Source organism: Nuphar pumila, chromosome 15 (genome assembly GCF_984573655.1).
Source record: "Nuphar pumila chromosome 15, dmNupPumi1.hap1.1, whole genome shotgun sequence".
NCBI classification, from domain to species: Eukaryota; Viridiplantae; Streptophyta; class Magnoliopsida; order Nymphaeales; family Nymphaeaceae; genus Nuphar; species Nuphar pumila.
The window spans coordinates 73,037,152-73,059,675 of record NC_143263.1 but is presented as its reverse complement, the minus strand read 5'-3'; the positions used below and the strand labels follow the sequence as shown (position 1 = coordinate 73,059,675).

The 22,524-nt window shown below is 37.9% G+C and overlaps 1 protein-coding gene across 1 annotated transcript; it reads right to left on the bottom strand.

Moving 5' to 3' along the window:
* Positions 1 to 15,598: 15,598 nt before the first annotated feature.
* On the bottom strand, positions 15,599 to 21,628 carry LOC149815588 (protein CLAVATA3 INSENSITIVE RECEPTOR KINASE 1-like). Its single transcript, XM_089988307.1, has 11 exons — positions 21,161 to 21,628; positions 20,838 to 20,970; positions 20,665 to 20,736; positions 20,372 to 20,515; positions 20,055 to 20,126; positions 19,902 to 19,961; positions 19,727 to 19,824; positions 19,468 to 19,617; positions 17,971 to 18,312; positions 17,031 to 17,422; positions 15,599 to 16,285 (listed from the first exon to the last, which is right to left on the bottom strand). The coding sequence occupies exons 1-11, from the start codon at positions 21,267 to 21,269 to the stop codon at positions 15,968 to 15,970; spliced, it is 1,890 nt and encodes a 629-aa protein (XP_089844433.1). The 5' UTR covers positions 21,270 to 21,628; the 3' UTR covers positions 15,599 to 15,967.
* Between the last annotated feature and the right edge of the window lie 896 nt (positions 21,629 to 22,524).

Here is a 22,524-nt window from a genome sequence, read left to right as displayed (position 1 = left end):
CATGCCTTGATTATCACTGACGCAACCAATGCATTGTTCATTACTCTTTACAATTAATGCAACTAAGTTGAAAATGTCATTCATGGATGACATCAAAAAACACAAAGTCTCCTCTTGACTCACCAAAGAGTAAACTCGGCTTACATTCGGCAATGGTTCCATGGCCAAGATATTGCTTCGAATCCTAAAGAGAGATTGATTAAGGCCCATGAGGAATTCAAATACATGTTTTCTCTATTGGCATTTATTATATTCTTTGAATGCACCACACACACATAAGTTGGAATTGTGGAATACGAACCCAATTCCTCTAAATATGATTTTAAGGTATTAAAATATATGGCCAAGAAAGACTGATCCTAGCGCAGATCACATATCAAATTTTTAAGTTAGTAAATACAAATGGAGTTACCTCGAGAAAATTGTTCTACTAAGTCCATGCCTTACTTGCAAGATTCACATAAATGATGTTTGCAATATCCTTGGAGATAGCATTGAGGATCCAAGAAAGCACCATATCATTGCATTGGTGCTATAGTTGATAGTCGCTTGGGGTGGCTTATGGCGAGTCATCCACGAAAGCAAGTTTTTTATTTGCATTTAGTGTCATTCTCATTGTCCATTTTCAAGTAAAATAGTTGTCTTATGTGAGTAATGTTGAAATGATAACAACATCGGGGTTATCGGAATGATGGAGATAGTATGGTGACGTACACTACAATAAAAACTGTAATTAGCGACGGAAATTGCAGACGGATTTTTTTTCGTCGCCAATTTGCAACGGATTAGCTAAAGAAAACTATTCATCGTTAACATTTGATTTATTTGCGGTCTTAGCGACGGAAAAAATTCTGTCAGGAATCTGTCGCGAATTAGCGACAGATTAGCGACAACAAAATTTTGTCGCAACTTCGCGATGGCTCAGCATTAGAACTTTTCTATCGCTACTCTGTTGCACATTTGCGACGATGTTTGTGATAAAATTTTTCTGTCGCTAAATTTCTCGTAAATCTCTAATGCGAGCCCATTTTCCCTTTCTGTTTCATCAATCGCCCGACCTTCGCCCGTCTGCCTCCCGTCACCCAGCCGCCACCCGTCATCCTGTCGTCGCCCGCCCGTCGCCTGCTCGATCGGCGCCCGACGACTTTCGTTGGCCCGCCCGCCCGTCTGCCTCATGTCGCCCGCCCACCGCCTACCAACTCGATCGGTGCTCGTCGACCTTTTGCCCGCCCGCCCGATCGGTGCTCGTCGACCTTTTGCCCGCCCGCCCGATCGGTGCTCGTCGACCTTTTGCCCACCCACTCGATCGACGCCCGTCGACCTCTCTTGCTCCTTCTCATTCTCTCTCTTGTTGCTCCTCCTCTGGATGTTTTCGGCGAGCCCCGAACGTAGGTAAACATTCATTTTTTCCCTATGGTGTAGTCACCCCCTTCCCCTTACGGTTGTTGAAGGGCCAGCAGAGGCTCGACAGCCTCTGTCGGGCCCTCCCCACCCCTGTGTAGTCAATGGGGGGCTAGCAGAGGCCCCAATCGCCTCTGTCAGGCCCCGATCACCTCTTTTTCTTTGGCATAACAGGGGGCTTCGCCCCTGTCCTTTTGAATGCTGACAGGGGGACCCCTGTCGTCTTTACTTTGCTGACAGGGGGGCCCCTGTCCTCTTGACTTTGCCGACAGTCCCCCCCCCCTTGTCCGCTGTCGGAGAATGATCGGCAGAGGGATAAGCCCCCTGCCCTTTTGTTTTCCATGGCAGGGGGTGGTTCGCCCCCCTCTCCTCAATAATTTTGGCAGGGGGGAAGCCCCCATGCCCCTTGTCTGTTTTGCTTGGCAGGGGCGATACTCTTGCCATTTTGCCCGGCAGGGGGCGGATCCCCCTACCGGAAAATTTAGCCTCTGCACGGGGCGAGACCCCCTTGCCTCATGATTAATACGGGAGGGGGCGAGACCTCCCTGCCTTGACCTTACTGCCAGTAGGGGCAGCGCCCCTATCTGTCTCGCTTTCACTAGAGGATTGTGTCTCCCTATCCGGGCTCGTTTTTGACATAGGCATCACCCTTCTTGTTATCAGGTAATAAACTTCATTTTAACACAGTGTCTCTTGCAGATTTCTCAACGGATCCCGCTTGTGCCCCGCCACCCATGGTAAGTAAGTGACAAAAGCAATGCAAATCAGGTAAATACCCATGGTGAGTAAGTGATGCATGTGCATCACAGGTTATTTGATTTCTTGGATGCAACACTTTTCTCTTCACACACTCACTTAGTTGTGGATATCTAGGACTACTTTGATGGAGTTCGGAGATCATGCTGAGCATGATTTTAATGTATGAGAATAGAAGTGTTCTTATTTTTGGAGTTCGGATTTCATGCTAGTCATGGTAGCAGTTAGCGGGATATTAGAGTGTGTTTGTTGCAGGTACATGTTTGACATTATTTTGATATGAATGATTTGAATGTATTACAATGTTTGATGTGATTGTATACATGCTTGCATGAAGTTACTTTCAATTTGATTATAACTTTCATGTAAAATTGTATCATGAAAACATACTTCAAATGAATCTATCGTGTTATGAATAGTTTACACATGAAAATATTAAGTTATCAATTCATGCATCATAGTTCTTGTGATTGTATGACATTATATATATATATATATGTGTGTGTGTGTGTGTGTTTGTGTGTGTGTGTGATATATATCAAATCATTACATCTACCACGAATGCATGATAAATTTGATATTTTCTTCATCATAGCATTCTGATGATTCTCTTTTAACTGATTAGGATACTATTGGTAACATCATACGATAAAATTACTGCAAACCATGAATGGATGTACCGTAGGATAGTTGACAATGAGGTATCACTTGAATATATGGATGGTGTTGAAAGTTTTATTGAATTTACAATGGCAAGTGTCAGTAAAGTGGATCCCACAGGTCAGATTAGGTGTCTCTGCAAGATTTGTGAGAACAATCGATTTGTAGAACCTCATGGCGTTAGACATCACCTATAGAGGAAGGGTTTTATGAGTGATTAGCATAATTGGACGTTTCATGGTGAAGAATTTAGGAATAATTTTGACGCATAGGTGGATGTGGTACACAATAATCCTTATATGGATTTGATATTTAATGTCGTAGGACCCGAACTGGGTCCTAGTGATGTAACAAGTGGGGTAGAGGAAGAAGCACCAAACGATGCAACTAGCAGATTTTATGATTTACTTAGATATGATGATGAGCCACTTTGGAATAGTTGCGAGAGTCACACTATCTTGTCTGCAGTTCTTCAACTACTGAATTTGAAGTCCAAGTTTAATTTGAATCAATCATGTTTTGATCATTTGTGCTCTATTGTAAAGAATATGTTGCCCTAAGATGAGAAATAGCCACAAATTTTCTATCGTGCGAAGGTTATGGTCAACACTCTAGGTATGGGGTATCAAAAGATAGATGTTTATCCAAATCACTGCATGTTGTATTTCAAAGATCAGGAAAATAGCAGATCATGCCCGTCATGTGGACATCCTCGGTTCAAGCCAAAGACAAGAGGCAATGGTAGCACGAGGTCAAAAAAAGTGTCATACAAGTCGCTCCACTACTTCCCTCTCACCCCTAGATTGAAGCGATTGTATATGTCTTCGAGGACAGCTAAACACATGAGATGTCATGCAAATAAAGTTCGACATGATGAAGACAAGATCACGCATCCTGTTGACGCAGAAGCTTGAAAGTACTTTGATCGTACTCATCAAAACTTCGCAATGAAAGTAAGAAATGTTAGGCTCGATCTATGTACTGATGAATTTAATCCATTTGAGGGTAGATCAACTTTATACTCGTGTTGGCCAGTATTTGTAACTCCATACAACCTTCCTCCAAGCTTGTGTATGAAGCGTCAAAATCTTTTCTTGTCTCTATTGATCCCTGGTCCGACCTCTCCGGGCCAAAATCTTGATGTATATTTAAGGTCATTGATTGATGAACTGAAAGTATTGTAGGATGATAGTATTCTCACGTACGATGCCCGCAAAAAATAAAATTTTAATATGAAGGTTGTTATTCTATAGACAATCAGTGACTTTTCTGCATATGGTATGTTATCTGGTTGGAGCACACATGGGAGGTTGGCATGTCCGTACTGCATGGAGGATATAAAATCATTTAGATTGACGCATGGAAGGAAGTCGTGTTGGTTTGAGTGTCATCATCGATTTCTACCCAGTGACCATCCATTTCGACGACAAAAGAATGTGTTTCGAGCAGGCACAACTGAAATGGAAGGTTCACCCATAAGATTGTCTGTCGTAGAGATTTTAAGAAGATTGCAATACTTTACATATAGACTGACAGATGCTCGTAGCCCAACGCCCTTCCTTGGATTTGGAAAGGATCACAATTAGACAAAGAAATTTATATTTTGAGAACCTACCATATTGGCCGACCTTATTGATATGACATAATTTGGATGTGATGCATGTGGAGAAAAATGTGTTTGATAATGTGTTTAATACAATATTGAATGTGAAAGGAAAAATGATGGATAATCCGAAGGCCCGTATGGATTTAAAAGTAATATGTAAAAGATCATAATTGAAACTCAAAGAGTACAATGGCAAAGTAGTGAAAACAAAGGCTTGGTACGTGCTTGGACCAAATCAAATAAAGCAAGTATGTCAATGGTTGAGACAGTTGAGATTTCCAGATAGATATGTCTAACATTGCTTGGGCTGTGAAGATAGACGAGGGACAATTATATGGGTTGAAGAGCCATGATTGTCATGTCTTTATGTAACTATTGATACCCCTAGCATTCCATAATATGTTAGACAAACCTATATGGGGGGTATTGTCAGAGTTGAGTAGATTTTTTAGAACATTGTGCACATCAAAAGTCATAGTGTATGAGGTAAAGAATCTCGAAGATTTTGTCGTCACTACTATTTGTCAGCTAGAGAAGATATTTCCGCCAACATTTTTTGATGTTACAGAACATTTGATCATACATTTGCCATATGAACTAAGGGTTGGTGGTCATGTGCAATATTGGTAGATGTACCCATTTGGAAGGTATATGTTTTCTTATAGTTTTCTCTTCAATGCTACTGAGAAATTTATTGTAATCCGAGACGTATATTTTTGACAGATGCATGTTTGACATCAAAAGAAAATGTTCGGAATAAAGCAAGAGTAGAGGGATCTATTTGTGAGGCGTACACTTTAGAAGATATTTCAAATTTTTCATCTATGTACTATGAACCTCACATTATAACACGTTATACATGCCCACCTCGTAACAATGATGGAAAACAATTTACTGTAGCTGACAAACTGTCGATATTTCAACCACTTGGGCATGCCTTTGGTAGTTGCCGGTCAAGAGACTCTTGGAAGATCAAGAGCAAGACGCAGCATAAATCTATATCCTTTTTAATTGCTTAGCGATCGACCCATACATCGAGTAAGTATATATAGACGCAGGACAAATCTATATCCTTTTATGTTTTATATGCATACATGGTTCGGTAATATAAGTATTTGATAAGTGCAAACGATTTGATCTGGAGTTGCGAAGAGAACTTTCACATCTCACTGATGCAGAAGTACTAAAAGAACATGAAACTAAGTTTGTGTCATGGTTGAAAGAGTTGGCAAGGACGATGACATAAATTATCTTCGTATAAACAACAATAAGTTACTTAATTGGTCATGATCACAATCATTGTTTATGTTTGTAGGTCCGTCATGGTGATGTTAAAGATCAAGAAATATGTGATTTACAAAATGGTTCGACCAAAGTTGTGCAATGTTGCAATGGGTACATCATAATGGTTATCGATTCCATACAAAAGACTACGGTGTAAACAAATCAACGATGAATAGTGGCGTGTGTGTCAAGGGTAGCAGCTATGATGAAAATAAACATAATTACTACAGTGTTATAGAAGAAATAATAGAGTTGACTTACTTAGGCATAAATAATAGGGTGACTTTATTCAAGTGTCATTGGTTTGATCCCACTGCAATAAGAGTCGACAAAGCCTCAGGCATTGTGAAGGTGAATCATAAATTAAAGTTTAGAACATATGAACCATTCATATTAGCCTCGCAAGCTCAACAAGTTTACTATACTTCATATCCGAGTACAAAGAAGTCAGATAGAAATGAATGGTGGGCAGTTTGAAAGGTGAAGTCCAAACTATACCCCCAGTATGATTAGTTACAGGAAGACAAGTTAACTGAAGATAGTGATTACTATCAATCAGATTATATGTATGACTTCTCTTATGCTCACAATGTCGTGCATGGTATGCATGTCATATCTCCATTGATCGATGGAACATTCATGGAAGAATATGATCCAAATGATATACCAAGTGGATGGGCGGACAAAGAAGAAGAAGAAGATGAAGAAGAGAAGGAGGAAGAAGAAGAATATGAAAGTCAAACAAGTGATGAGGAAGAATTCTTGAGCTAGTGAAATAAATCTTGTAATACAAACCTCTATTTGATGTAAATGATTTGAATGTATTGAAATGTATTGCAATGATTTGAATGATTTGAAGATATTGCAATGTTTGAATATATTGCATGACATTTTTTATTCTTTGATTATGTATCTTCGATACATATAGAGTTATAATTTGAATGTATTATAACGTGTTTGAATGATTTGAATGTATTGCAATATTTGATGTGAATGATTTGAATTATTTGAATGTATTGAAATATATTGCAATGACTTGAATGATTTGAAGGTATTGCAATGTTTGAATATATTGCATAACATTTTTTATTTGTTAAAATGTATCTTCGATACGTATAGAGTTATAATTTGAATGTATTGTAACGTGTTTGAATTATTTAAATGTATTGCAATATTTGATGTCAATGATTTGAATTATTGGAATATTGCAATGATTTGAAGGCATTGCAATGCTTAAATATATTGCATGACATTTTTTATTCTTTGATTATGTATCTTCGATACGTATAGAGTTATGATTTGAATATATTGTAACGTGTTTGAATGATTTGAATGTATTGCAATATTTGATGTGAATGATTTGAATGATTTGAATGTATTGAAATGTATTGCAATGACTTGAATGATTTGAAGGTATTGCAATGTTTAAATATATTGCACGACATTTTTTATTTGTTAGAATATGGTTCATGGATGTTACAGTGGTCGATCACCCAGTGACAACTAGTCTCAGCCTTCATCTTCACAGGCTGCTTCGATAGGTATATCATTTAACTAATTGTATACTTGATTAGTTTGAATACGCGTTGTGTGAATTTCTAACTCATTTTTCTACAGATGATGTTTCGCCTGCACATAACCCACCTACATCAGCTATTCATACAAGTCACGAGATAATGCTAGATACAGGGTCTTCTCAGTCTGACACAAGAAGACTCATTCAAATAGTGTATATCGATAATCGATCGTAAGTATTTCATTTTCACTTATCCTATACTTATCTTATAAATATGTATATTAATAGTTAATGTGTATCAATTCATGTGCAGCGCGAGGTTCGAGCCACAAGTAATACGAGATATTAGAAATTCACTAGTTTAACATCTACTAGGACCGGTCGCTCAATGAAAAGAGTACCCGAAGAAGGTGTTAGATAGATTGTGGTCTTCATTCATGGTATACAATCGTTTCTCATAGTTAATGTGTTTCATATTTAATTTTTTGTTATATTCATGTCTACTAACTTTCTGAAAATATTTGTAGGCTTCGAATCGCTTCGCGACTACGATAGTTGAGCAGGATGCGAGGACGGTGTGGCAGAAGGTGGTTGCCAATCGATTTGCAGACATGCTGCACAATATGAAGACTGCAGCAAGAAAAGCATCTGGCGGGATAGATGATCTACTACAGTGGAAGGGCCATGGACCTCCTACTATCAGGTCAAATGTTTGGGATGCAATGCGCGACAAGTGGGTGGGGCATGAATTTTAAAACTGCTCAGCGAAGGTTGCACAAAACCGAGCGAAAATGCCCGATGCCCATCTATACACAGGTAGATCTTGGACTTTTGGGAGCCATCTGAAGAAAATGGTAATTCATCAATCTATATATTGTCAATTTTATAAATATTGTTGTAAACCTGTTAAATAATTCTTTTATCATTTAACTTCGCAGGAAGCAGAAAAATGAGGCATTGTGCCATACAAGGATATGTTTGTTGAAACACATAACCGTAAGACCACGGGAGAGTTTGTATCAAAGAAAGCGAGAATGACAACGGCATGTATTTATTGTATTAATAAACATTGTAATATACAAGTTATCATAAATATTGTAATTCTTAATTATTAATTCATACTGTAATCTTTACTTTGTAGGAGTCATATGAGCAATAGATGGTAGAGCGATATAGCGATGACTCCACTCAGCATCCACCTTTTGATCTTGCAGCATGGGTGACTGCAACAGGTGAACCCAAAAAGGGTCGTGTGTTCGGGTTTGGGAGTAATATAAACACCTCACCAGTCGTTGCTTCCTTCAGTCACGGCTCACAGAGTTCTCCCGTCAGCATCAGCTCCAAGCATCCGACTGACCCACCTAATTCTTGGGATGGTTTACACCAGCTCGTTAAGGACAAAATGTGTGACTATTTACATAAAGCAATTTTTGACATTGTCCGTAATGAGTTGTGCAGTTTTTTTCGGGAGAGGGAAACTTTGTCTGTAGGTAACTCTCAAGTATGAAAGTTTCATGTGATGTATTGCATATCGTTAGATTTCATGTTACTTTGATTGCCTTAACTTAGGTGCATTGCATATAATTTATTTTATTATATTTTGTTTATCAATACTAACTTTTCTTTTCTCTTGTAGGTTGCTGGAGATAATCAGCATAGAGGAGCTGAAGGGGCAGATCGAGATAATAAAGAAGATGACGCACAGAATCTTAACGATGATTAGATTCATGTGTTGAATTTGTTGTACATTCTTGTTGTTTCAAAAATGTAAATGTTTACTTGTAAATAATTAGAACTTGGTGAAAATTATACTGGATCGATAAACTGTTTCAGTTGCTTTTTATATGTATTTTTTATGTGTACTTTATTTTTTATACACAGAAAATATAAATTGTATCACGAGAAATTTTTTTTCAATATTTATGTTTTAAACTCCTTTTTTATTTTTTTTTGCTTGTTTGCGACAGATTAGCGACAGATATTTTCCGTCATTATTTACTACCGACATCCAATTTAACAACGGATTAGGGACGAATATTAATCCATCGCAAATATAAATCGGCCAATGTTTTTGCAACGGATTTTAATCTGTCGCAAAACCAAAATCTTCGTATATTAATGATGGCCTTGTGATGAATCATGACATTTGCTAATTCATCGCAAATTAGCGATGGAATGTGCGACAGATAGTTTTCGTCGCTAATTAGCGACTATAATTTTGCGATAAAAGCTATCCATCGCTAAGTCGATGTTAATCCGTCGCTAAACTCTTTAGCGATGGATTGAGGTCGTCGTTAATCCACATATTTCTTGTAGTAGTAGGAAAGAATGAATTTGAGTCATTGTTGTGACCTTAGAATTGTTAACAATTTCTAATGCCATGATCGATCAGCCATCTCATCTGATAGGTGATAGATTAGCCACAATGATGGTTGTGAATGGGTTGATTGATTGTAGCCTACTCTGATAATATATAAAAAGGAATAACCCAAAAAACCTTGATGTCTTTAGTTGGATCGTATGGCAATTACATATACAAATATTGACATCCCTTGATTACGAGGATAGAAAAACATAATGGATTAAAAAAAAGGTTATAAATGATTAATGTACAACAAGGTAAGTAACAAATTTTCCAAATGACCACTATGGTCTTATCGGTTTATATGATAATATGCGTCATCCTTATCTCTTTGGCATAGTATATGTAAGGCCTAGTAGAATGATGTGCATTAATTAATAAAACGATTATTGTAATATCACGTGCAAAAGTAGCTAATAGAAACAACAGATTGACAATAACAGCAAAATCAAGGGTTCTTGGTTTGATTCTTTCATACTATCAACTTGAGTTCTCATTGGTTATCGAAATCACTTACACAAATTCTTCACCACAAATGTTATTATGACTGACAGTGACATTATAATAGGTATAATGTGACAAAATAACATAGCTGGACCAGTAACCAGTTAGAGTGACGCTATTTTAACCAAGGATTCATGGGTGCAATTGTTTTTTTTTTAAGGCAAGCTGGGGTTAGGCAGACCCCCACCAGTTATTATTCAACGTACCACAGGGTTTTGAACCTGCAACGTGCCACCATAAGGAGACGTGCAATGACAGCTCCTACCAACCACGCGGAGCCTTGTTGATAGGGTGTATGGGTTTGATTCATAGAGTAAACCTCTGCATAAATACATAACTAATGAGTAGCTATTAAACAAGTTTATCTTATAAACCATCCTAAATGGCTTCAAGTGTCAGTTTCCAATGTTTGCTTAATTTAAACTCATAAACGTTTTCTCCATAGAGAACTTAGTAGAAAACGTTTTGTTAGATTTAGCACTTTACATGTTTTGATGCCTATTTAGAGCAATGAAAAATCAATGGCTCATATTGCATCAAAGCTGTTTATATATATATATAGAATCACTAGAATATGAGAACTAATGTATGAACCACAATTTTCATGATTTTTTTTGTACTTTTCTCTTAAATCTTACCGTGATTTGCATGCTTGGTTTTATAAGAACCCGCTCTTGAATCATCAGATTTTGATGCATAAAAGAGATTTTTTAAGGCTTTAAAATCAATGACTCATAATCTTAATAAATATTCAAGCATTCAAAAATCACATTTTTTTCATCGGAAATACACGATTTAATGGTTGATTCCTAGCAAATTTTCACCATTCCAAGCACATCAAAATGGTTGGATTTGCAAAAAAAATGTTGGAAATGCCCATAGTTCTAGTTGTCCTGTTCCAGTTCTCATATTCTAGTGACTATATATATATATATATATATATATATATATATATATATATATATATATATATATATATATATATATATATATATATATATATATATATATAAAGTTTTATTTTGACACCATTGAGGTTACGCATCTCCAATTTTCTATTGATTTCACATTTAAGATTTTGTAGATCTCATTGCACACTATGTTATCTACAGTGCTTTTAGCAGAGAACAGGGGTTTAGAACAGGAGACTTTATGTGTGTCCAGATTTTTTAAGTGAATAAAAAACTAACTGCCCTCAAATTTATCCATTTGCACCCTCATTGCCAACAAGTTGAGTGGCATATGGATAATGCTCCAAGATGAGTTAGATCCAGTTAAAACCAGATTCAATTCAGATACTTTATTCCTTACTTTAGGTTTGTGTCTATCTGATTCTGTACAGGTTCGTCGGATCTGTCATATCCAGGCCTGAATTGGTCCATTTTCATTTTTCCATGTGAGAAAACTTGCTTTAGGGTCCAGCTTTCAGGATTTTATTCCAATCCAGAACGTGATCCCAAGTCCAACTTGATTGAAGGACAGAAAGCTTGCACCATAATCTAGCTCAGGTTAATTTGGGTGAAAGGATCAACCCAACCGATCCTAGATAGGTTCAATAGGGCTTAAACAATCTGAATCCATAAGAGTCAAGGTCAGGGTTAGATTTGTCACCCAGCCCATTAATGTGCCGTTAGTCCAATCTGACCCAGCTAGTCAAAAGGACGGACTGGGCCAGCACTCAAAATCTCAGGCAAGGCAGGCCACAGGCAGCCCATGGACTGGCCTTTTTTTATAATAGCAGATACACAGGCCAGCCCAGACCAAGCCCATTTTGGACAGGGCTGACCAGCTTGTTGACACGTCACTGGCCATTTGACTAGCCTATGGGCCATTAAAGGGCGGTGGTTCATCCTGATGCAGTCGGTCAAAAGGACACATTGGGCCGACCCGCATTCCTAATCCAAGCCCAATCAAGGGCACGGGCAGCCCACGAACTGACTCTCATTTGCAAGTGCAGAAGCACAGAATACCCCAGCACAAGCCCATCTTCGACTGGGCGAGTGAGTGGCATATTGACACACCACTGGCTGGTAGTATACTACCCGAGTAAGGCCGGTGCGCAAAATCCCAGCCCAAGCCTGGTCCAAACTGGCTGGACTAAGGGCAACCCTGCTGGATGCCAGTCCTTATTACAAAGTTCAATCCAAGTCCTCGTGACCTAAGCCATGCAACAGGTGAAACTAATCCACCTCTAGGTATGCACATGAGCCTCGTCAAGCTCAAGCCTTGTCTGTTTGACCTTAGTTAAGCTGACAAAACTAGGCTCAATTTCAGCTCAATCTCAGGAAAACCTTAAATATAATGGTTCAGGCTTTGCTCGGCTCATGTTAAAGATTATGATATAAAAATTGTCCTTAGTTTTAATTGAGGAAGTGTTGAGAGTTTAGACATGGAGATTTGAACCCACCATCACACGCACCCGGGGGCAAAACGCCCGCCGGCGCAAAGTTTTCTATATTTGGTTAGTCATATAGTGCATTATAATTAAAGAGTAATGCCACACTCCGGGAGTACCTACTCCCACATACTAGAAATCATGATTTGGATGTACTCAACATAGTGTATTTGATAGGAATCATGATTTGGATTATGTTTTTTGGACATAAAAATAGGATTTTGTAAGTCATGAAACTTTGATATATTGTGAGCCGTTGAATTTTAAAGGTCTTAAAAAACACACACGTATGTTATAATCGATAGATCCAAAACTTGTTTTCTACTAAATAATGCTTATAGATTATAGGGTCTGATCAACAAAAAAATTAAGAATTTTGAAAATCTAAATCTTCTATTAAGTGGGAGTAGGTACTCCCAGAGCACCTTATCATTACCAATAATAGTATAATTAGGCACCCATCCATATTGTCAGGGTTTAGATAAATGAGGTTTGCATTAAAATCTATACTATGACAAAAAAATAAAAACATACAAGCAAAAAACTCTAATTTGTTTTTAATTGAAGACATGCAAGAAAGAAAAATAACGTGATTCTAGTTGAAGAATAAAATGGTAAAAAAGATTAGCTTTGTTTACGCTTTCCATCTAATGAGAGAGAAAGAGGGGAGAAATTAAAAAGTTAGCTTAAATATATTAATCACGGTTAAAGAGTGCAAAAATATGTAGGAAGGAAAGGGTGTGCCGATTGCTAGAGAGAGAGAGAGAGAGAGAGATTTCAATTAATTGTTGTTTAGATAAAAACTATAAGTTTTTATTTTGTTAAAATTTATAAAAAGTACTATGTAAATAACATTTTAAAAAGAATTACAAATAACCAAACAAATTAATATTTCCATTTAAAGAAACATGACAAGAATATTATTTAAGAAAAAAATCATAAAAAACGAATTTATTTACCTTCACTGTCTTTGCTTCCACTTTTATAAGGTTTAAGATAAGATAAGATAAGATAAGATACATTCTATTGATTAGCTCACATATTATAAAAATAATAATAATAATCGGATGGGCCCATGCAGCGTGCAGCCCGTTTAAGTAAACGAGCTTAAAGTTAAGCCTCAAGCTTGAGTCGTTTGATAATGAGAGAACCCATGCTAAACAAGATTAAACAAGCCTTAATGAGCTCAGGCACCGTGCCTGGGCTACAAGCAAACAAGCCTAAAATTGAGATCGGGGTTGACTATTTTATGTAAACAAGAAAGCTCAAACTAATCAAGCTTAATTGAGCCTTAATGAGCCCATGTGTCGTGCTTGGAATTGGCACGTTTATGAATTCAACTGAGCTCAGGTTCGCACTGCGTGGCCGGCTCACGCAAAAGAACAAGCCGAACCCAGGCTTTAACGAGCCAAGCCCGAGCATCTCACAAGAAGCTCAGCTGATTGTGCACACCTATCCACCCCTACTTGTCCGATGTTCATGTCCAAGATTGTTAGGCAACAATATATCACAGTTTAGCATTAAATTAGGGATCATACACCCCAAGCTTAAAATTAAGACATCCAATCCCGTCTTTCTCATGGGAGAGCCGTAAAAGATCTTTATGAAACATGAGTTGACATGATATAAGTAAAAGGAAAAGCACTTGATATGCTACACTAAAAAGCAATACAAATTAAAAGGACTAAGAAAAGAGAAAAGGAAAAGCACTTGATATGATACACTAAAAAGCAATACAAATTAAAAGAACTAAGAAAAGAGAAAAACCAGTAAAGACTTAAAAGGAAGCGTTAGAGGCCAACACAAAGGATGACCTTAAGAAAGGAAGCCCACCTCATGTAGTTGGAATGGAGCTTCAAATGATGATAATGATGATGAGACAACCAACTCTAGCCTAAGTTGTTTTTTATACTTTTGAAAATGATAATTTTTAATCTTTTAACTTAACTCAATGCTATTTTCGCAGCCCACCAGTTTTCTAAGAATACTGGTAAATAAATAATTATACAACAACTACGCCTTCATTCCAAAAAAAAATGGGGTCGGCCATATGAACCAAAAAAGAAAATCATTTCGGGTCTTCCACATGAATCCTTCTCCTCCAATCATTTTTATCCAATGTCATGTCCTCGGTGAGGTTCAAAGCATTCATATCATTTCTTATCATCTCCATCCAAGTCTTCTTAGGCTTACCCCGACCTCTTTTAACTAATATATTATCCCATTTCTTCATCCTTCTAACTGGAGCATCATTAGGCCTTCGCCAAATATGTCCAAACCACCGTAAACGATTCTCTCTCATCTTATTTTCAATGGATGCAACGCCTACCTTATTATATATCTCCCCGTTTCGAATCATATCTTTTATTGTATGTTCACACATCCATCTAAGCATACGCATCTCAGCTACACTCATGTCTCTTGGCAGCCCAACATTTCGTACCATATAATAAAGCAGGCATAATTGTCGTCCTATAAAACTTTCCCTTCAACCGCAATGGCATTTTACGATCACACAACACTCCGGTTGAACTTTTCCATTTCATTCACCCAACATTTATTCTATGATTTACATCTCCATCAATTTCTCCAATCTTTTGAATGATAGATCCCAAATATTTGAAACAATCATCCACCGATATTTCCCGCTCACCAAGCTTCACTACACTCCTATCATATATTTTGTCTTACTTTTACTCAACTTAAAACTTCGCTTCCACTGTCTCCATAATTCTAACTTAGCATTAACCCCAGTTATAGTCTCATCAATCAAAACAATATCATCAACAAACAACATACACCACGGCACATTTTCTTGAATTGATCTCGTAAATTCATCCATCACTATAACAAATAGGAAAGGGCATAATTATAGAGAAAGAAAAAATAAAAATAAAAAAACAACTCAAACGTCACCTATGCAATTTCTTGAAAGGTTAAGCAACCATCTTAAATATTTGAAAACTAAGGTAGCCAAAAGTAAATTTGCAATGTCTACGCAAAATTACCGAAGGTCAAACCATTTTAACACCCTCAATAGATGGATGATTGCACGTATGCTCCAAAAGCCAGGAATCAAAGCTCATGCTCATGTGGTTATGAAAAAATGTTTCATTTCTTCATACAGAACACCATTCATCTAAAGATCGATAGGACACAATAACATGTTAAAGAAATTGCAAGGCCATAATCATCCACATTGACAGGCCAAGTGACCAACTATAGGAGCAGACAGCATATTATAGTACCTAGTCTTGAATAGGTTGATCCTACAAGCAAAGGTGTGAAGTAATCTCAAGCACAGAGAAAACAGAAATAAAACCAAAAAAAAATTATGAACAATTACAAATAAGAAGTAAAAAAAGAAAAGGAACTATGCTACATGTAATAATATTACAGAAGAATACAGGCAATTGATATGAACATGTGGGACTTGTTGAAACATGGATCTTGGACTTCCATAATTTGAGATTCAAGAATTTCTTATCTTGGTCCTGATAATTCCATGGCTTCCACGACCAACGATGATTCCTCCAGAAATTCCAGGTACTTCGGCTCCTCCCTCTCGACCATCTTGCTTCTCGGGGTATCTGCCCTCTGCGACGCCTCCCACCTCTCGGCCAACCCATCGCCTTCCAACATTCTCAAGACCTCGGACATCTTAGGACGGTGCGCAGGGTGGTATTGTGTACAGAGCAGAGCCACCTGAACCATCTCTTCTAGCTCTACTCTGTCAAAGTTGTTTTTGAGATCTTTATCAACCATTAGATTCAGCTTGCTCTCCTGGTGTAGTTTTTTCACCTGTGAAGGAAAAAGAAATACCAGTAAGGAATCAACAAAATCATATATCGCTAGTTTTCAACATACATAAGCCCTGCCATGTTGGCCTGACGGTCAGGATCATCAAGAGCCAGGGGTAATCCAGCATTGTGGAGATCCCATCAGTTCCAAAGACCATGAAGGCTAACCAGAGTTATCGAATCAAATGATACCCATCACCAAAAATCCTCAGAATCAATGTTCTGGAGAATTCAGCAACAAGATCAGACTGTGAGGGTACATCCAACATGTCCTTTAGGTAAGTGCTGAGGTTATTGACAAGATATAAAATTCACTCGACTATAGCTTGCATATCTACAGACTCCAGTGGTCATTGTTAGCTTCAAACAAATGACAGGACGTTAGGACTCAAGCAGCAGAATGCAATTTTTCTAATCCCTTCACCATATTCAACTCAGAGATGGATGACAGCAATCAAAACAGCTGCAAGCTAGAAAATTCACAAATCTTCCCAAGTCAAGCAGCATACAACTGGTGGGAAAAAACAAAGCTCAATAATGCCATGCTGGGCCTCACATCGTGCGACAGTTCATCCAGAGTTAATAAAGACAATGATAAGTATGTTTAGGTATATGAGCTAACAATGACAAAAATGCTATGACCTTACAACTTATTGGTGTCACCAAAAGTATATGCCCTGGAAAAGTGATCTGGGCATGCTGGTGTTTTTTTCAAAATCAAAAGACACAACACAGAGAAAACTTACCCAGTCAAGCATGACACCCTTCTGGCTTGCAACACGTCCAAAATCCAATGCTTTTTGTCCAGTAATGAGCTCCAATAGTAATATTCCGAAGCCAAAAACATCTGTTTTCTCTGAAGATTGGCCAGTAGACAGATATTCTGGCGCTATATGTCCAACAGTTCCCCGTACAGCTGTTGTCACATGTGAATCCTGATGGTCTAACAACTTTGCCAATCCAAAATCTCCAACTACAGCCTCAAAGTCCTCATCCAGGAGTATGTTTGCTGCTTTCACATCCCGATGAATTATCTTTGGGTCGCACTGCTCATGCAAATACACTAAACCCCGAGCTGTACCAAGAGCGATCCGCTTCCTGGTCGGCCAATCCAACGCAGGCTTCCCATGAATATTATCTGTTTGGACAAATTTCAAGAAAAGAAAAAACTCAAACATCTCACAAGCAGTCAACCAAGCACGCATATGCAGGACTACTTGATTAATTATGATGCATCCAAAAGAGAAAAGCAGACAGTTGCTTTTATCTACTATCTCCTAAGATCATTTTCAGTCCCCAGTACAAAATTACTGACAGAAATGGCATCTTTATGTGGAGAAATATCACAGTTCCCCCCCTTCCCGCTAAGAGTTGTCCATCAGATTGATTGATGAAAATCGATGCAGTTAATGAACAACAGTGAGAGGCTTATGAACCCCCATCTATAGCCCCAAAAAGACTTCAGCATGAAAGTATCACCCTCGACCCTCTGACCATTTTTAGTGTCATGGCACATTGAGATGTGACAAAAATCAAGTAACACAAAAATTGTAATGTTCAAGAAGGTTGGTCATCTCCGAAAAGAATTAATATTACTTTTCAAAGAGATGAAGTGCATCATTGCACTTATTCAGTGTCAACCAACGGCTACATGCAATTCACAGAAAACTCATAAAAATGTCTAACCTCTCAGCCTGGAAGCAACGCTGCCATTAGGCATGTAAGGATATACAAGGATTCGCTCATTTGTAGTAGTGCAGAACCCACAGAGACGCAACAGATTCCGGTGAATAGCCAGGCTGATCATCTCAACCTCTGTTAGAAATTGGACTTCTCCACCAACTGCATTTGCATCTTTTAGCCTTTTCACAGCTACCAGAGTTCCATCCTGCAAGCACCCTTTGTACACAATTCCAAACCCTCCTCTACCCAAAATATTTTTTGAACTAAAATCACCAGTGGCAATCCGCAACTCCCTAAATGAATATCTCTTCAGGTGCCCCAAGCAAAACTCTGGATCATATTGTTCTGAAAAAGAAATCAAATGGCTTAAGTAATGGGAACATTCAACACTGTAACAGTGGTCCAGCAGTTATCTACATATGAACAGAAGGTTTGGGCAGGTCATGCCCGAGATATGATCTCATATTTGAACTATTTTATGAAAGAACAAGAGAACCAACAGTAATTTGCAATAATCATACAGATAATATTCATTTCTAAGTTAAGAGATTGACTTTTTATCACCTGTCACAGTGCAAATACTTCAATAAAATATTATGTATCAACTCACATAGGTTGTCATAAGTCACTGAACCACCAACATATTTTTGGCCATCATGTATATTAAAAGATCTAATAGCCCTTTGAGTTCTTTAACATTGCATTCAAATGACATTTACAATTAATAACATGATCGTAAACATTGTTAACATTTATAACAATATTCATATATCTTCAGCAGACATCTTCAGTCATACCAATATTCACACATCTTCACCAGATAACTCAGTTAAAAACTTAAAATCATGTCGCTTTGCTAGTCTAACTGTAACAGTAGGCTGATAACAATTAAATTGATATCAGAAATAATCTTCATCAGACATCTTTAGTCATACCAGAAAAGAAACCAGACCACTTTTTACGAAACTCCAAACTTATTGATGCTATTGGTCGGGGACAACAATCTTCCCTATGCTCCCTTCTTTATCGTGTCACAGTCTGCTGCTGATTGTCATTTTAACTATTCCTCTTGTGTATTACATACCATATAAACGGTTGGATGGCAATCTATGACTCTTGCTAATGCAATTCCAGTATTGATCACATGACAATAAGATTGCAAAAGTTAGGTGAATGCTAAATTCATGAATTCCATGAAATGGGAGGTAAAGTAAAAAGCATTGCAGACAGATATAATACAGAAAACACATGGTTAGATGGCATGCATGAATTAGCAAGAAGATGCAGTGATACAAATATGAAAATTATATGCAGCATCAGCCACCCCTTGGAATGCATGGATTTTGGTCAACCTAACCCAAGACCTAGGTGTGCTCACGCAAGCCAAGGGAGGACGTTGAGTTGCAACAAACCAATGCTAGACTCGATACCACTTGGAGCTGTTAAGATTTCAGAGTTGGTACGCCAAATACTGAAGAATTTGCATATACAGGGGCATACCATTAACATCAAAGAATATCTGTTGATTGTGCCGATGCCGCCACCAAAGAAGTAATCCCGCAACAATGATAATCATACAAACAGAACCAACACTTGCACCAAAAGCAATAGCTACTCTGCGTTTTCTGGATCCACTAGACTGTGATTCAGCTGGGCGTCAAAATCAATATAAGTTTTAGCAAAGCTTGAAATATGAGAAATATCGTCAACCCCTTCAGAAAAATATAATTGTTTGTGCACGTTGGCCAAGTAAATTCACCTGCAGTAGGGTCCGGAGGAAAGGAAACAGGCTCTTGAGACATTGTAGAACAGTTGCTTTCAGAAGCAGATCCACAGATTAGAGGGTTGCCAACAACACTGAAGGAAACACAACACTCAAGTGTTAAGGCCAAACATGAGAAAATGAGAAAGTAACGAACAAGAATTCCCCTCACTTGAAAGTTCTAGCTGATATGTTGGGTAAAGAACCATTAAGATTGTTGTAAGAGAGGTCCCTGCATCATTGTAGACGATTTCAGAGAATTAATCAAATTCTCTTTCATGCTTGAAATATGGAAAATGATTCGAGATCACTGACGGAAGCTTACACGAGTGTTAGACCCCTGATGCTGGATAAAGATTCCGGACAGGGTCCTGATAGACTGTTGTTATTCAATCGCCTAACTTGCTCGTAAATAAGAAATACAAAGTATAAATCAGCTCTCATTACGGCAAATACCATTCAAAATTCACCATCAGAAAGCAAGGACGACTCTTGGCTACTTCCATTTTACAACAGAGACTACAGAGACTAAGAACTGATATCAAATTTTTACAAGTAGCTCATGAAACAAAAACTACAGTCTGTTCAGTTTGAAATCATGTAGTTCAAAGAAGAATGAAGTTTGAGATATTTAAATCTTACAGATAGTTCAGGTTCTTCAATTCGCCCAATGAATCAGGTATTGAACCGCTAAACTGATTGCTTGACAGATCTAGAGTTTGTAGCTTTTGTAGCTTTCCAATATCGGCTGGAATGGGTCCTGAAATAGCATTGTTTTGCAACAGCCTGTTAAAAACAAAAAAACAACAGAACAAGGTGATTCTTTCCATGTTTCGAAACGATTCTAGAACTAAAACCAAAATTTTAATGAAGATAGTAAACAAAAAATCACTTATTCTCAGCACTAGAACAATAACAATATTTCTCCTACTCACACAGACTGCAGGTTAGTGAGGTTTCCAATCCCTGGAGATAGTTTTCCGGATAAACTCTGGCTGGGTAACCCTCTGCAGTAATCAACACAAAAAAAATTCCAAAAAAAACCCGAACTGTTAATTCAAAAGTTCATATATATAAACCATCACAGGGAGAGAGAGATTTGTCTTACAGTGCAGAAACAAAGCCATCGGCAGAGCAGGTCACCATTCTCCAACTACAAGGATCAACAGAATTCATATCCCAGTTCTCCAACACGTTATATGGGTCATTCAGCTCGCTCTTCATGGTCATCAAAGCCACCACTGAAACACCAACCATCCAAAAACAAACAATAAAATCTCAGACTCGTCTACAACCAAAGGCAGGACCAACTCCAAAGGAATTGAACACCAGTACAAATATAGAAGGGCATCTCCCTATGCAAAACCAACACTCCCCTGAACCCCCCCAAAAAAAGGAAATGCTGAAATGAATACCCAACATTCACTTTACCTTCATAGTTGATACCAGAAGGGGAAAGAGTGGCAAGAGAGGTCTCCAAACACATCAAGGCCAACAGCAGGCCCACTCTGCAATGGTTGAAAACTCTTATTCTTCCCATGCTATACCTCCTCAACACCTCACTCCTCTCACCATTCTCCTCAAAACCCAAAAAAACATGAGAAAACAAGCAGAACAAACTCTATAAACCCACCATCTTCGTTCTGGTTCCTTCCCCAATACACACACTGCCTCCCCACCATCATCATGACTAGTCCAAAATCCCCCCCAACATTAAAAACACAAAGAAGGAATAAAAGATAGAGGTGGGTAATGGAGCAGCAGCATGACACTCCTTGAGATTTGAGATGGGTGATGATGGCTCATGTCTGTTGTGTGATTCACCAGATCCCCATATATTCTCCATGGGCATGTTTTTCATGATAATGTGTTTTTTACCCCCGGTTTTCTTTTTACATAGAATGGTGGGTGTGGTTTGTTTTCTCTTTTTTGATATGTAACTTTAGAGCGCACGGAAGAGGTACGCGAGGCTCTGGTAAAGTGCCAAAAGAGGCACAAATATAGATGTAAAAAAAAAAAGGAGGGGATTTTTTTTAATACTTGATTGGCATTTTATCTTTTAAAATTTCTTGATTGGACAAGATAACAAGAGTGTGGGCCGGGTAAAAAAGGCAGGTAATTTTTTAGCATCACATGCCAATGCCAACCTTGTCTGTGGTCTTGGCTGGCCGCTGCATGTAAAACAGTAAAAGATAGAAAACTGAAATAATGGTTGTTTATTGGTATATTATATTATATCTAAAATGCTAAATATACAAAAATAAGTAACATGGTGTGTGTTGGAATATCATATTATATCTAAAATGTTAAATATATAAAAAATAAGGAAGATGGGGTGTGGTGTCTTACCAACCCCGGGAGAGTTATTCTTGTGCCATGATTATTTTGATGACCACCAATTCCTTTGGACTCATAAGCCGGGTTATTCTTGTTCCAATATTGTTTTCCAAAAAAGTTAAACTGTTCCAATATGGATATTAACGGATCCGCTACTGATTGATTCATAATCCAAATTAGCAACAACGGGCGTATTATATATAATATTACCTCGTTTTATTCTTAAATGAGGACCCGCTGATCCAACTCAGTAAGTAAGACTTTTTTTTCCTCTCCTACCATTTACTCTAGGTTTGGAGTCATTCAGTGGTGCAATTTATGTGCTTGTGTGCTACCTATGGATGTACAAATTCAAACATTTATATGTTAAAAAATAGAAAATTTCTTCCATATTATATTTCTAAGTAATTTGATCACTGGTTGTTGATTCACGTCATGGGTGTCCCAGTTTGCATGGG